The sequence below is a fragment of the Euleptes europaea genome, chromosome 12, assembly GCF_029931775.1.
Source record: "Euleptes europaea isolate rEulEur1 chromosome 12, rEulEur1.hap1, whole genome shotgun sequence".
NCBI lineage: Eukaryota > Metazoa > Chordata > Lepidosauria > Squamata > Sphaerodactylidae > Euleptes > Euleptes europaea.
The window spans coordinates 33,303,114-33,317,278 of NC_079323.1; the positions used below are offsets into that span (position 1 = coordinate 33,303,114).

Genomic DNA, 14,165 nt, shown 5'->3' on the forward strand with positions numbered 1-14,165 from the left:
TTACCTTTGTAGCCCAACATTTCTTCCTTCTATTAATTTGAGTTGCATGGACATTTCTTTAGACAACCAAAGTACATGGTATAGCTTTTGTTATGACAAATGAATAGAACTCAGCTGTAAAAGGATGGAACACATGCTTCATGAACATGGAACATTTACCATAAGCTTGGATCCCATGCCTATGTTCGACATGCCCTTTTCTTTGTCTGTTGTGGAGATGGTTCTTCACTGTAGGGCACACTTCGGGTGGCCCTGGGCACTTCCACTTGTGCAAGACCAGTGTCTTTTGAGGAGCTCGGCACAAGAGGAGCATGCGCCTCAGTTGAGGACTGCCTCTACAATGAATGAAGAGAAGTACATGGGAATGAAGACATAGGATCCAAATAATTGTTTTTAATGGGTGCCATCTCTAGACATGTGCCCAATTGTATGGTGGTACTGGAACTAGATGGAAGATTTATAGGGAGGATGAAAGTAGAACACCCAGTTATTTGGTAATTATTGTGCATGTATTCAGTGGGCAAGATAAAACTTGACTGCTCAGTTTTTTTCCTGACCACAGTAGAAGAAGGAGGAGATCATGAAGAATTTTTTGCCCAATGGTTGGTAGAAACAAATGGTCTGGTTAGTGGTGGTGACTGATTTTTGTTGTTAATTCCATTTACAGCTGTAATGCAGTCCTATGCAGATTTACTCATCTCATTGAAATCAACGTGCTTTAGACTGGAGTAATTCTATTTGGGATTACCTCACTCTGTAACCAGGGAATATAACTAAATTAAATTATGAAAGTGCAGTTTCATATACACACAAAAGGTTTACACACAAATTCAATATAACACTTTTTTTTTAAATTGCAAGAAGGGATTTAGGAGAATCCAGAAGGATATGGCCACATTTGAATGACCTCTTGGGCAGGAAGAAGCATTTCCTAGGGCTTCCTGGGTTCAGGCCATATAGGAAGGCTATCTACAGCTGAGGATAACACTGAAATACCATGTGATTTTTCTGAATTTTTTCACCTCATGTGGAGTTTATTCTTTGCATAAAAAGCTAGGGTGCTTTGTAGAAATAATGCCTGAAAAAATATAGAAAAAAGTGTGCTACTGCCTTGACCTATTTTCTGATTTTGGAATTCCTTTAGTCATAATCAGATACAGAGCTCATTGTAAGACCTATGAAGTGGTGATGACAGCGGCAAAGAAATGTTACTTCTTTACTATTAGAATATCAGCTAGTTCCCTTTCGTCCCAGTTGTTCAAGGTAGCTCAGCATTTGCTGATGCCTAAAGCTGAGCTTCTAATGTCCCAGGAACCAATTAGCTGTGATCTTTTGCCAAGTTTTTTGCTAATAAAAGATAGAGAATATGCTCTTATCTAGATGTCAGTAGGTACACCAGAAGCCTAATACACTGCCTGGGCTACTTATGGATCATTTTGACCTAGTTTCCATGATGAATGTGGACACGATCCTAGAGTCTGTGAAGGCCACTACTTGTACCCTCGATCCTTGCCCATTCTGGCTGCTAAAATTATGTAAGGACCACATCAACAAACCCTTAGCATCCATTATAAATCAGTCACTAACTCAGGACACTTGCCCTTGGCCACTCAAAGAGGTGGTTATTCGTCCACTACTTAAAAAGCCATCCCAACAGGAAAATGGCGTGGCCAATTATTGCCCAGTTTCTAATTTACCCTTTGAGATTGAGAGAACAGTAACAAGCCAACTCCAAGTCTTCTTGGATAACTCATCTGCTCTAAACCCTTTTCAGTCTGGTTTCAGACCAGGCTGTGGGACAGAGACAGCTCTTCTTGCTTTAGTGGATGACCTCCACTGGGAGAAGAGAAAGGCCAAGCCTTTTGTTGAGAGACCTGTAGGCAGAAGTAGGTATCAGGGGATGTATGTTGAAGTGGTTCAAAGCATGCCTCATGGATTGGACTGAAAGGGTTGCTACTGGAAACCAGTTGTCATCGGTGTGGGACCTATCTTGTGCGGTTCCACAGGGTGTAGTTCTATTCCCCATGCTTTTTAATTTCTGTGTAAAGCTCTTAGGGCAAATCATTCCTAGTTTTGGGGTTGGTTGTCATCAATATACTGACAATACTCAGCTCTATATATCCTTGTCCAGATCTCCTGGATTGTTGCTTGGCTGCGGTGGTTAACTGGCTAAAGGTGAACAATTTGAAAATAAATGCTGAAAAGATAGATAATGCTGGGTGGGCAGAAGGTAGTCTTGAAGGACATTGTTCTCCCCCCTTTTGATGGAGTTCAGCTGACTCAGTTAAAAGCCTTGGGATCAGACTGGATCCAGCTTTATTACTGGAGAAGCAAGTTAATGCAGCTGCAAAAAAAGGCTTTCTATCAACTCAGCCTAGGCCGTAAGCTGGCCCCATACCTTAATATGCCTGATCTAGCCACCTGGATCCACACCACAGTACCATTGAGACTAGACTACGGTAATGCACTGTATGTTGATCTCCCCTCAAAATTAGCTTGGAAACTCCAGCTGTTACAGAATGCCATGGCTTGACTATTACCAGGAGCTAGACGAGCATGTATATTACTCCCATTCTGCAGACTCTCCATTGGCTGCCCATTTATTACTGAGCTCAGTGTAAGGTTTGGGCTATTTCATATAAAGCCCTTAATGGCCTTGGCCCCTCTTATTTTTAGGACTGCCTCTCTCCCTATGCTCCACCACAACAACTTCACACATATCAACAAGGTTTTTTTTTGCAGGAGCCAACCTGCAAATGGGCAAGCTTAACAACTGCCTGTACATGTGCTTTCTCTGTTGTGGAACAGCCTGCCCGAGGCAGTCAGGAAAGCTCCCACTCTCCTGGCCTGCAAACTGTGAAAAATTGAATTATTCAGAAAGGCTTTTCTGTGCAGGTAATAGGGTTGCACCGTACAAATGTGTTCACAAATTTACTTGCATAAATGATTGAGACTTGTGGTCTATACAGTTATGTACAGCTTATTGTATGTGGGATTCTATTATGTAATTTCTGTACGGCTTAAAGTCATGTTAATACTTATGCCATGCTTCAGTTCTTTCTGGTGGTTCCTGACTTCTAAAATCCTAATGTACTGGTTACTGAATGTCCCATTTTGTTGATTGTACTGACTCACTATGTGTAATCTGCCTTGAGTCTCTGTGAGAAAGGCAGACTATGGAAAGTAGAACTCTCCCAGGTCTGACTCTGGCCCCTCCTTTGTAGGACTGATGATATCACAGTGTCTCTGGCCCTTCTTTGCCCTTTCTTCATCTCTTTTGCCCTTCCCTCCTACTTTCAGTCCTTGTTGATATCTTTGTTGCCCTTTTACCAGGATTTTTGGCTCCAACTGTGTCTGCTTTTCCTCTTATCTCACTGCTATTTCAGGGTCTCTTCCCCTTATCTCACAATACTGGTGTTGGTGGTGGGTGGACAAGGACAGGCTAGGCTTACATGGAGAGGTTCCAGAATTTCATGTATATTCCATATCTGATAAAGTGTATCTATTAATTGGTTTGTCAAAGAAGTCTTGATATTTCACAGTTTATAATTGTCTCCTGATGTTGGTTGATAAATTTCCCATGTGATTTTAACTCTAGGCATATCATAGGATGGCTGATTAATCCAGGGGAATAAAGGTTGTGCCATGGGCTGCAGTCTCACTCTTGATTTCATAATCGCTTACGTATGAAAATGATCTGTAGTATTGCTATGTTTGTTTTGTAGGTGATGGTTGTGGACATACAGTGTTTGGTCCTGAAAGTGGAACTTTTACATCAATTAATTACCCATACACCTACCCCAATAACACAGTATGTGAATGGGAGATTCGAGTAAAGCCTGAGCAGAGAGTTCAGCTCAAATTTGGGCATTTTGATATTGATGATTCAGATTCTTGCCATTTTAGTTATGTGAGAGTTTATAATGGAATCGGACCTACAAGGACTGAGATAGGTAAGACCTTTTTTTCTCTTACTACATTAACACGCCTTAGTGTTCTTGTGTAGTCCTTATGCATATTTTTGCTTTTTAGTAAACATCCCTGAATTACTTGCATGGTCATTTTTCTTTCTGAAGGAGAACTTAAATTGGTTATACTGTACATTATTTGGCTGTGTTCTGAATACATCTGGGCCATATCGTGCATCATGCAGAGGTGTACCTCAAGAAGGACCTGCAGCCCTGACATGTGAATTCAACAGTCTTGTATTTGAAATAATGTACAGAAGAGAGATGAGATGAGATGTAATACATTCAAATACCAGGAAAAGGGTAAAGCTATAGTTTAGCAGTGAATTTCAAATTAGGGTTAGATGGAATCTTGCATGGTTATTACACATTTCCCAACTTCTCTTAGTTCCTTTAGTTTTGTTCTCTTCCAAAATGGTAACTGCAGCAGTGGTTGTATGCTGTTATATGGATTCTGGAAGAGAGTTAGAGGAGGTGAAGGTATCTTGGGAAAGGAGTAGCTATGGATGAAATAAAAAGATTCTTTGCCAGAACAACTTTTTTTAAAATCAGTACTAAGCATTCTTTTGGTTGTAAAGTTGCCAATGTGACAGTAAGTCTGGTGCATGAATATATGGAGGAGTGAAATAATATCTTGTGGTTTTATTGCTCTTATATCTCTAATTGTGATACGTTTACTGTGCTAAACTTGCATGTACAGCAACAGAAGAAAAGCCTTAAAATGTTACTGATACTGCGGAGTTGATTTTTCTGGTTTGATAGGTTTTTCTTCCTTCTAAAACCATGACCTAAATATTTCTTCTGACAATGGTGCATTTTTAGATAACAAATATGGAGGTTTAAAAATATTGTAGAATGATGTCTGGTATCCATCTCAGTTTCTCTTATCAATCTCAGTCTAGATGTTATATGGAAATGTGGGTGTACACTGAGCCAACAGCTTTTGCTGTTAAACACATACAAAATATCAGGTCCTTAAATGGCAAGGAGCTTCAAGTCCTAATTATTCACTTTTACAAGTTTAGTTCACTGGACCAATAAATTGTCTATTTTTGTGTGTTCATTTAACTCTCATCTGTACCATCTGGTGCAGCTGCATAAGATATTAAGCCATATATATCTTGCTCTGCTGAAATTGCTGTTTGGAAATATGAATGGTAAGATTGAAATTGGCAGCCATTCTTCCTTGAATATGCACACTAGAAATACTGTTAGTAGAAGTAGCTGGATCCAGGCTACTGGATTGATTGATGGCTTAAATGGGAATGTAAAGAAATGTAAATATAGACCATATATTGATTTAGGAATCTGAGAAGGCTCTCTGGATTGTTTTAAGATCTGTTGTATTGAGCCTGGAAGTACAGATTAAAAGAAAAGAAAAATGTTATAGCTCATGCCAGCCCATTTCACTTGCACAGGCCAAACATTTCTTGTACAGTTTGCAATGTCAAGGGTTTTTTGCCTAATGTGGAAGTCATTCCCAGTGTTGATGGTAGAATTATTTAAATGCTACCCTTCAGGTAGAGAAGCACTATAATTCTTTTCAAGTCAATATAAAATTTGTCAAAAAGAGATTGGGAAGTGATTTGTTTGAAACTTGAGAACATTTTGTAGAGTTCAGGAAGGTAGCTAGAATTGCTCTGCATTGTTCTTTCACTGTTATTTAATAATTGCCTCCCAGAATTCTTGGGTGGGGGGACCAGATTGATAAACCATGTTTTATTATCCTAATATTTCGGAAGCGCTCAAAGACTTAAGAAATGCATTCCCTCCTAGAAATCATAGGGTTGAGATTTCTTACTGCTAGGAACAATAAGGATTATAAGAATTAGACTGACATATTACTTGAGTTGTGAATGGTTCTCTGAAGGAGCAAATACGTTCTAACTGTAAAGATTTATGTCTTTTATTTCCAGGAAAATACTGTGGTTTAGGCTTACAAATGGACAGTTTAATTGAATCAAGGAGTAATGAAGTTACAGTACAATTCATGAGTGGCATACACTTTTATGGGCATGGATTTCTTGCATCCTATTCAACCACTGAAAAACCAGGTATTTATCAGATTCTTATCTTGCAGAATGTAAGCATACCACTCATATTTAAAATTCTTGCCCTACGCACAGTAGGTTTGTTTCACTGTCACCCAACTACTGATGAATTGTTCACAGTGAATTAACCAAAAGGTATGTTAGAGTCACACATTGACCTACACGGTCGAATTTATAACAGTCTGTTTAGATGACAGTGAAAAGATACATGTGACTGAAATAAACTAATCCAAGGTGCCTTCAAAAGTACATTCAGTAGAACCATTATGTTGGGGAGGAGCACATCTTGTCCTAGGGCTCCCAGCTTCTGATCAGGGAGAAGGCCTTGGCTTTAAGAGCTACTTCTGTGGATCATAGAGTAAATTAGTTTATTCATCAGTTTTGTGATTCTTAACTGTAATATCTTGATCCTCTGTCTAATGGGTTACTTTGACTGAAGCTACAATCCTTTGTACCTCTGACTCAGGAATAACTTCATTCCTAAGCTTTCGGTGTGCGGGGACAGTGAGGCAGAGGCACTGCTGCGGTGCCTCCTAAGCAGTTCCCCACCTGCTGAAAGCTAGAAAAAAGCCTTTTAAAGGCCTTTTTCTTTTAAAAGGATGCTTTTCACCTCATTGAAAATAGTGAGGCTGCGCCTGCTAATGGCGGCTACACCCCCCGGCAAGCCCTGGGAACGCCTCCCAGGACACCGGGACACCCCCTGGAACACCAGCGCAGGCCTTTATGCCAGTGGGATGCTGGCCAGTCCTGCCGCGGCAGCAGCTGGAAACCGGCGTCCGGGCTACTAACGCCAGTGTAAGTAGCCCAGACGCCAGCACGGGGGCCCCCAACGCCGACACAGCCCGTTCCTGGCCTCTTGAGGACTTTTGTCCTCAGAAGTCAGAAATTCGCTGTCAGTCTCATTGCATTTCCAAGTAAACAGTCAGTAAGACTACTGGGCCTCCTTATGAAAGCTGCTGTGTTACAGCACTTCTTTACAGTTGCCTTTCGTTGTTGATCAATTTAGGCACAGATAGGCATGGGCAACAGTTAAAATTTAATTGTTTTCTTTCTGTTAATAAGTGCATTGTGTTAGTGACACTCACCTTGTATTGTGCTTTGATTTTTAGAAGTGAATACCTTTTAAATATGGTTGTTATTGGTGGGTCTTTCCCTGATTTTACAATTAGCAAAGCTTCACCATGTTGTGTAGAAGATTTATTGTTGATACACTGCTGAACCACAGCTAGCTGGGTGTTGTATTAAAATTGCTAGACGGATCTTCTGAAATATTGACTCAGTACTTTTATAGTTTTTCTTATTCTTCCAAAACAGACATTAGTTTTTCTTTTCTTTTTAAAAAATAAACTTTCTACTGGTATGCTTTTCTTTCTAGATTTAATAACCTGCTTAGACACTGCAAGTCACTTTTCTGATCCAGAATTTAGGTAAGGTTAAGCTGTTTCTCCCCCCCCCCCCCGCCCTTCCCATTTCCAGGTTTATTTAGTCAATTCACAGATGTGAGACAGCATCTTTTTTTCTGTCTTTCACTGGCACAGCATTACATGAAGGAAAACATTGTTTGAATTGTATATTAGTGTGTTTAACTTCCATTGTTGCATGTGTATTTGTCTAATACTAGTGTTTATTTCAGGCACTGTCCTTTGAAAAACAAAATTTATTATAGCTAAAGTCAGGGGTTAGTTTTTAATTAATTATACCATCAAAAAATAAAAGTAATCCTCCATAAATCACATTAAAAAACCCTCTGCATACTGAATTACTAAATTGGGGAGTGATACACCTAAAATTATTATTGTAAGCCGCTTTGAACCAAGGGGAAATGCAGGATATAAATGTTTTAATAAATAAATAATAACATCTGTTGGACTGAGGCCTGCATTGCATAATACTATGTAAAAATTAGCATGTCACACAATTTTTTTGCTCTGCATTGTGATCCTTTATTCTCTCTTCATGGATACGAGTTCATTCTTAATTGGGTTAGGTCCCATTTCCTGGGATTGGTAGGCAGAACAAAGCAATTTTTGCCTAAGATAAGGGACCTTTCTCAACTTTCAGTCATCTCTTTGCCTAAGTACAAAGAGGCAGGGTTTGGCAGACGTTCTTTCAGGCTCTGTTTTTAAAAAAATAGAGAATCAATATCAAACTGCAGAGATGGGAGAACAGATCTGCCCTCTCCCAACAGCAAGCGGAGCGGCTCAGCAGCTGTTTTCCTCCCTTCATCCAGGTTGACAGTGCAGGAGATGAGCTGAATTTTGCCCTCACCACTCTTCTACCATGAAAGGTCAGACTACTCCTTGCTAAGTCCCTCCCCCTACATAGTATCATCATGCTTTGAGCTAACTAAATGGTACAGCCATTGCAAGTGAGGGAAAGGAAGAATTTAGCACCCCAGATAGCTCTGACATCCTTGCCATTCATCAAGGGCTGCCTCAGACTACATGCTTTCCCCTTCCATATCTTCATCTCAGGACCTGTCAGATGTGGCAAATATCTATTATGTATGCGTTGGTGAAACACGAGGCTGGAGACAGAGTTCCAACGACAACCTCTATTAACCATCTAGAACCAAACTGAACTCAGCTGCACAACTCCCCAACTTATATGCCATTCCCAACCCCTCAGAGCCAATCCCCCAAGTTCGTGATTGGGCGGCTACAGTCCATAGTCCAATGGGAACAACAGGCGCTGGAGCCTGGAGCAGTCCTTGAGCTCCACACAAGTCTTGCTTCTGACTGCATACATTACAGCTACTAACTTGCACACACACTTCTTGTACACAAGCCTGAGCTATTACTGGTCTCTGTCTGTGTGCCCTGGGTTCTGACATGCTGATCAGACCCAGCATTGCTTGTTCTTTATTACCTGGAATTGCTGCTGGATAGCCCTTTTTGTTACACCCCCCCTTTTTGCCAAGCACCTTTTCTTGGTTCTCCAAGCCCTGAGCTGTGTACATACTTGAAGACCAATGTAACTGAACTATCCTTGAAAACTCCATAACACAGAAAAGGATAGGTAATACTACTCCCTTCCTCTATCTCCGTTCTCTCCTCTGACATCTTCCTCCTCCCCCTTCTCTTATTCTCTGAGGTACACGTTGCTTTGTGGGAATAACTGCTGGGTGGGTGCCAGAATTGAGTGCTGGTACTGACAGACTGCTTGGTATTTTGTGCAGAAATGTACTGAAGTATTGCTCTTGCAGCTTGTCTGTATCCCTGATTCTCCGCAATAAACTATCTCTCATTATTTCAACTTATTGCAGCCTTCATTTTCCTTTCTTAACCTCCTCTGGAGCTCCCTCATTGCTGTGCATTTCCATCCCAAAGCTCTGGGCGTGCATTATTCATTCCCCTCTGTTTGAGCATGAACCTGTTCACTCAGACAAGGAACTTAACATGTGATGCCCTGAGCACATTTGGTGAAAGCCTGGACTTAGGTTGCATCTCAAACACCCTGGTTTCTGCTTTATCCAACATTCTGGGGACCCAAGGAAAAGTCTCCCTGTTTAGTCATCCAGTCATAAAGAGGTTTTTCAGGGTTTACTCTGTGGGAATAGCTGGCTTGCTGATCAGGAGACTTGGTGTTGTTCCTTAAGCCCTAGTACATCCTCCTGGAACCCTTGGAAGGTTATGGTCATTAAAGATTTTCATCCTGAAACCTCTGTTTCTGGTAGGAGTGACCTCTTTAAGAAGTGTTCCCATTCACTAGATATGGAGCTTTACATTGTTCAAAATGACAGAGTGATCTTGAGACCAGCCATGGCGTTTATTCCCAAAACCAAATTAATTTCACAAGATTAAAGAATGTATACTGCCCTATTTCTGTCCATTATCTACCACCCTGAAAGAGCAAGAGTGTCTTTGTATCAGTAGGGTGCTCAGGATTTACCTAGATGAGGCCACTTCTTCCATTGTTTCTTTCATCCTTTAGGGAAAAAAGTGTCTGGGAGTGTAGCCCAGTGCTTGTCACAGCCCACCGGCGGGAAGGGGGGTGGCCAGTGTTGTGCAGCATCTTAACCAGGGTTTTTGTAGGGCTGGGTGGGGGGAGTTACAGTTGAGTGCTGGGGAGCGGGCTTGGCTTCCACAGGGGAGGGAGACAATTGGTTGTGCCCAAAGTTGCCATCCTGAGCTGCAGGCCTCATGGGTGTGGTTGCAGCAGTGGGTGAGGCACTTGATTTTTGAGCACAATTGGCGCCTATGGGCTACGCTGTGTTTTTTGTTGGAGTAACTTTCTGCCTCTGACGGGGTATTCCCAATCTGAAAGGGCTTAGGGAGTCAACAGACACTGGCTACACTCCCTGAACTGCCCACAACCACACCTACGCCTCAGTTGCACGACAAGTGGCTGCTGTGGGGGCTCTGCCAGCACCCAAGAGTGGTGCAGCGGCGCTGGGGGGGGGGGAGCTGCACCGGCATAACTGTCCCTTACGCCAGCATATCTTGGAGATACAGTGGCTTAAATGTCAGTCGGCTCCCTGAGTGCATTCGCCCCCCCTCTTAGGATTGCTTTCTAAAACTATCAAATGACTACATGTTTTGTCCTTGCATCTTAACAGTTTGACCCATTTAGAGTTCTGTTTTTGTAATCTATTCATATCATTGTTTAATAAGGCATAACACTTTCAGTAGAGAAATATTTTATAAGTTAAATGTTCTTTTCTTGATGCCCCTTGATTTGCTTAAATCTCTTGCTCTGTGAAACTTGTTTAGCAAATTGTTCTGGAATTTTTTTTTGCAGCTTAGCAGATTCCACCCATTGAGTAAACCTGAACTTAATGACGGTGTAAATTCCATTGAAGTAATTTGATTTGTTAGGTAGTGTGAGGATTTCGACATAAGAGTATTCCTATATAGTACAAAAATCTTAAAACAACAACAAAATTGTGCAGGTGTGATCTTGGTGTAGTGCAAGAGGTTTACATCTTTTTAAAACCAAGTTTGGTTTTTGCAGTTTGCTTAAATTGCATGCTGCATGGTTTTTTTTACAGTGTGTTTTAATTTCTTTCTGTGCAGGCCTTCTAGACAAATTATATTTCTGACTCGGCATGCTGACATTAGTGGTAGGCAGTGGTTTTAGGCAGCAATACAGGGAAGAGGATTTGTGCAATATCAGTCACACGGCTTTACGCCTCTCCTTCTCTTTTCTTACAGTAAGTATTGTCCAGCTGGATGTGTGCTTCCTTTTGCTGAAATTTCTGGGACTGTTCCTCATGGCTATCGAGATGTAAGTAAACTTTAGATGTTCAGGTATAGTCACATGAACCTTATTTAATTAGATATTCCACTGTAGATCTCAGATTAAGACACTTTGATATCTCTAATCCTCTTTGAGTGTAATAATGAATGGAGTTTTGTAATGGCGAGATTTTTGGACCCCTTTCAATTATTATTTTAGGTATTTGACTTCATTATGCCCTGATAAAGGCCAAATAGCTGCACCTTTAGCAGAATAGATGTGTACAGTTTTTCTTAATCATTTCCACTAATGTGCACAAATGTAGGAAACACATTGTGTATTGGTTTTTATTTTATTTATTTTTGCAAGTCTCTGTTGTGCATAAGATTGTCGGAATCTCCCTAGGAACATACTAAAGGGTATTAGCCTCCTTCTTGCCCTCTTGAATGCTGTCTCTCTTCCTTTTTCGTGATTTTCTCTACCTACAGCTTTCTATGATATGCAAATGGGGGGGGGGAACTAGATTCAGCACTGCCAGGATTGCCTGCAAAACATGATTTGCATAGCTACTTCAAACTATGGTTTGGAAATGATTACTGGCTAGTACTATCCCAGTTTGGACATCATGGCAAACTATGGTTGGAGAAAAGCCAACCAAAAAAGGAACTGGTGTATGAAAGGGGAAAGGAAGTGTGATAATTAGGCAGTGTCTGAACTGAGCTTCCAGTGTGAAGCCTGTGTATGTTTAGCATTTTATAAAAATAACTAGTATGTGGAGTGGTCATATAATTTGTAGCAGCCATTTTATCATATTGAGAACTATCGGAGTAGCATATAATTCCAAATCTCTCTTCTCTCCCAAGTCTTCTTCACTTTGCATGGCTGGCGTGCATGCTGGAGTGGTGTCCAATGTTCTGGGAGGTCAGATAGATGTTGTAATCAGCAAAGGCATTCCATACTACGAAAGTTCTCAGGCAAACAATGTCACATCAAAAATGTAAGTGCATATTCTGTTTTAACCAGTACTTTGCAGTATTCCCAGAATTTATTACTACAGACAAATGGCTTTGCTCTTCTGGAACATTCAGCATAAGTACAGCCAAGAATATTATTACGTCTGTTAGCCTGTGCACATGACTGTGATATTTAAAATGCCCTGTAAAAATTGTAAGGAAGTATGAATCAGAAATAAAATTCAAGACTTCTGAGCCTTTTCTCTCTAAAACAGGGGTGTCTAGCTCAATTGTTATGAGGTCCGGTTATGACATAAATGTTACTTGACCAGGCCATGCCTCGCCAACCCAGATCAAGAGTGGTGGTGGTGGTGGGTGGCTGGCTAATGGGCCAGAAAAGAGCTGTCGAGGGCCAGATCTGGCCCGCGGGCCTTATGTTTGACATCCCTGCTCTAAAACATTGTTTTCCATAGTCTGTTTTCAGAAACTGTTGATTGATTTCATCTCATGGGTTGCATTCAGAGGGCATCATGGCCATCTTCTGGGCATGGAGTAGGGGTCGTTGGGGGTGTGTGTCAGGCGTCTTCCCTTCTGTGACTTCCCTTTGGAAGCCTAGAATGAATCACTAATTTAAGTTACATGAGATGGGAAGTGTTTTTTTTCAGTTGGCATTATCTGTTCCGCAAGAGTTATACACAGCTTGTAGGTTAAAGAATTGGAACAAGTGCAGTATATACCATAAAACTAAATTTTGCATTGACCCAGACATGCTTTGAATCTGCATGAAACTTTTCCCCCCTCATTATCAATTTGTCATAGAAATGGTACTGCTTAGATTCAGCTTGATGCTAGGATTTCTCTCAGCAGGGGTACAAGGGCTCATTGACTTTAGGTGCTAAAATCTTGCATCCTATGACTTTCTGCTGTATCTGCTTATCATGCACTAGATTTTACATTAATTCTACTTTGTCTGACTAATAACAGTGGGGGATGATTAGTCTTTTTATTATAATTTGTTTTTATCCAGCATTTCTTTGTAAAATTTCCCTTTTAACTTCTGTTGTGAATATAAAGGCATTGACCTGGTGGTTATACACTCTAATGCATCCAATGATGTGAACTCTGGCTTGCAAAATCTAGCCTGGTGTAAATTTTGTTAGTCTTTAAGGTGCTGCAGTACTCCTTTTTTCATACTGGAGGGGATGAAGGCATGTAAGACAAAGTAGCTTGGTTCCTTAGTAAGAGGTTAGTTAGGCTCTAAGGTTGCATGGGAGTTTAAAAAAAAGCAAATGTCCACATCAGGGTCCTCAGCCTTCTTAAGCCTGCAGTCGCTTTTGGATTTTTTTTAGAAAGGGTAGTAGATATCACCACGTAATGGCTGCCACAGACAACAGGGCCCATCACAAAATGACTGCCATGGTGCAGTGCGAGTCACAGTGGATGGTTGCACATATAAAAATTTGAGTGGCCACAGCTCTCCAAGATTTCAGAAACACCTTTTAACTGGAGACGTTAATTACGTACAAAGCCTGTTCTCTTGTCACTAAGCTTGCAGGCCTTTCCCCATGAGTGTCACAGAGGGGATCCTAAGTATTCTTCCCCAATGGGTCATGTGGGAGCATGTATGAGCTCAGAGTTCATTTGCACAGTGCCAAACTACTACATATATCTGAACCATGATGCACAAATTGGACCCAAGAATGAAGGTGAAGATAACTCAAATGAATAAGTAGCTGTTTAGTGACAAAGTACATCTGATAACAGCATCAGCAGTATTGTGTCTAATTAGATTAAACATAGAAGGGGCATTAAAAACTGGAAGGAGAAACACTTCCATTTAACTAAATTCCCAGCTATGTCTTTAACATGCCCACAGACTGTTTCCCATCATATGTTGTTTTTTTCTTGTTTGTATTAAAGCTCCTTGTTAACTCAACTGTCATAATAAAGTTAGTGAGAAAGCAACATCTTTTTTTTAAGTGACTGAGAGTGGTATGAAGCTACAGATAACCCTA

General features: G+C 40.9%; 1 protein-coding gene across 2 annotated transcripts in view; it reads left to right on the forward strand.

The window, feature by feature from the left end:
- Window positions 1-14,165, forward strand: part of DCBLD2 (discoidin, CUB and LCCL domain containing 2) — a 37,391-nt gene that overhangs the window by 11,919 nt on the left and 11,307 nt on the right. For both annotated transcript variants that reach the window (XM_056858441.1, XM_056858442.1), the window contains exons 2-6: window positions 3,726-3,953; window positions 5,885-6,022; window positions 7,395-7,446; window positions 11,173-11,245; window positions 12,061-12,194. In XM_056858441.1, the coding sequence (XP_056714419.1) occupies window positions 3,726-3,953; window positions 5,885-6,022; window positions 7,395-7,446; window positions 11,173-11,245; window positions 12,061-12,194 (625 nt within the window). The remainder of the gene's footprint in view (window positions 1-3,725; window positions 3,954-5,884; window positions 6,023-7,394; window positions 7,447-11,172; window positions 11,246-12,060; window positions 12,195-14,165) is intronic.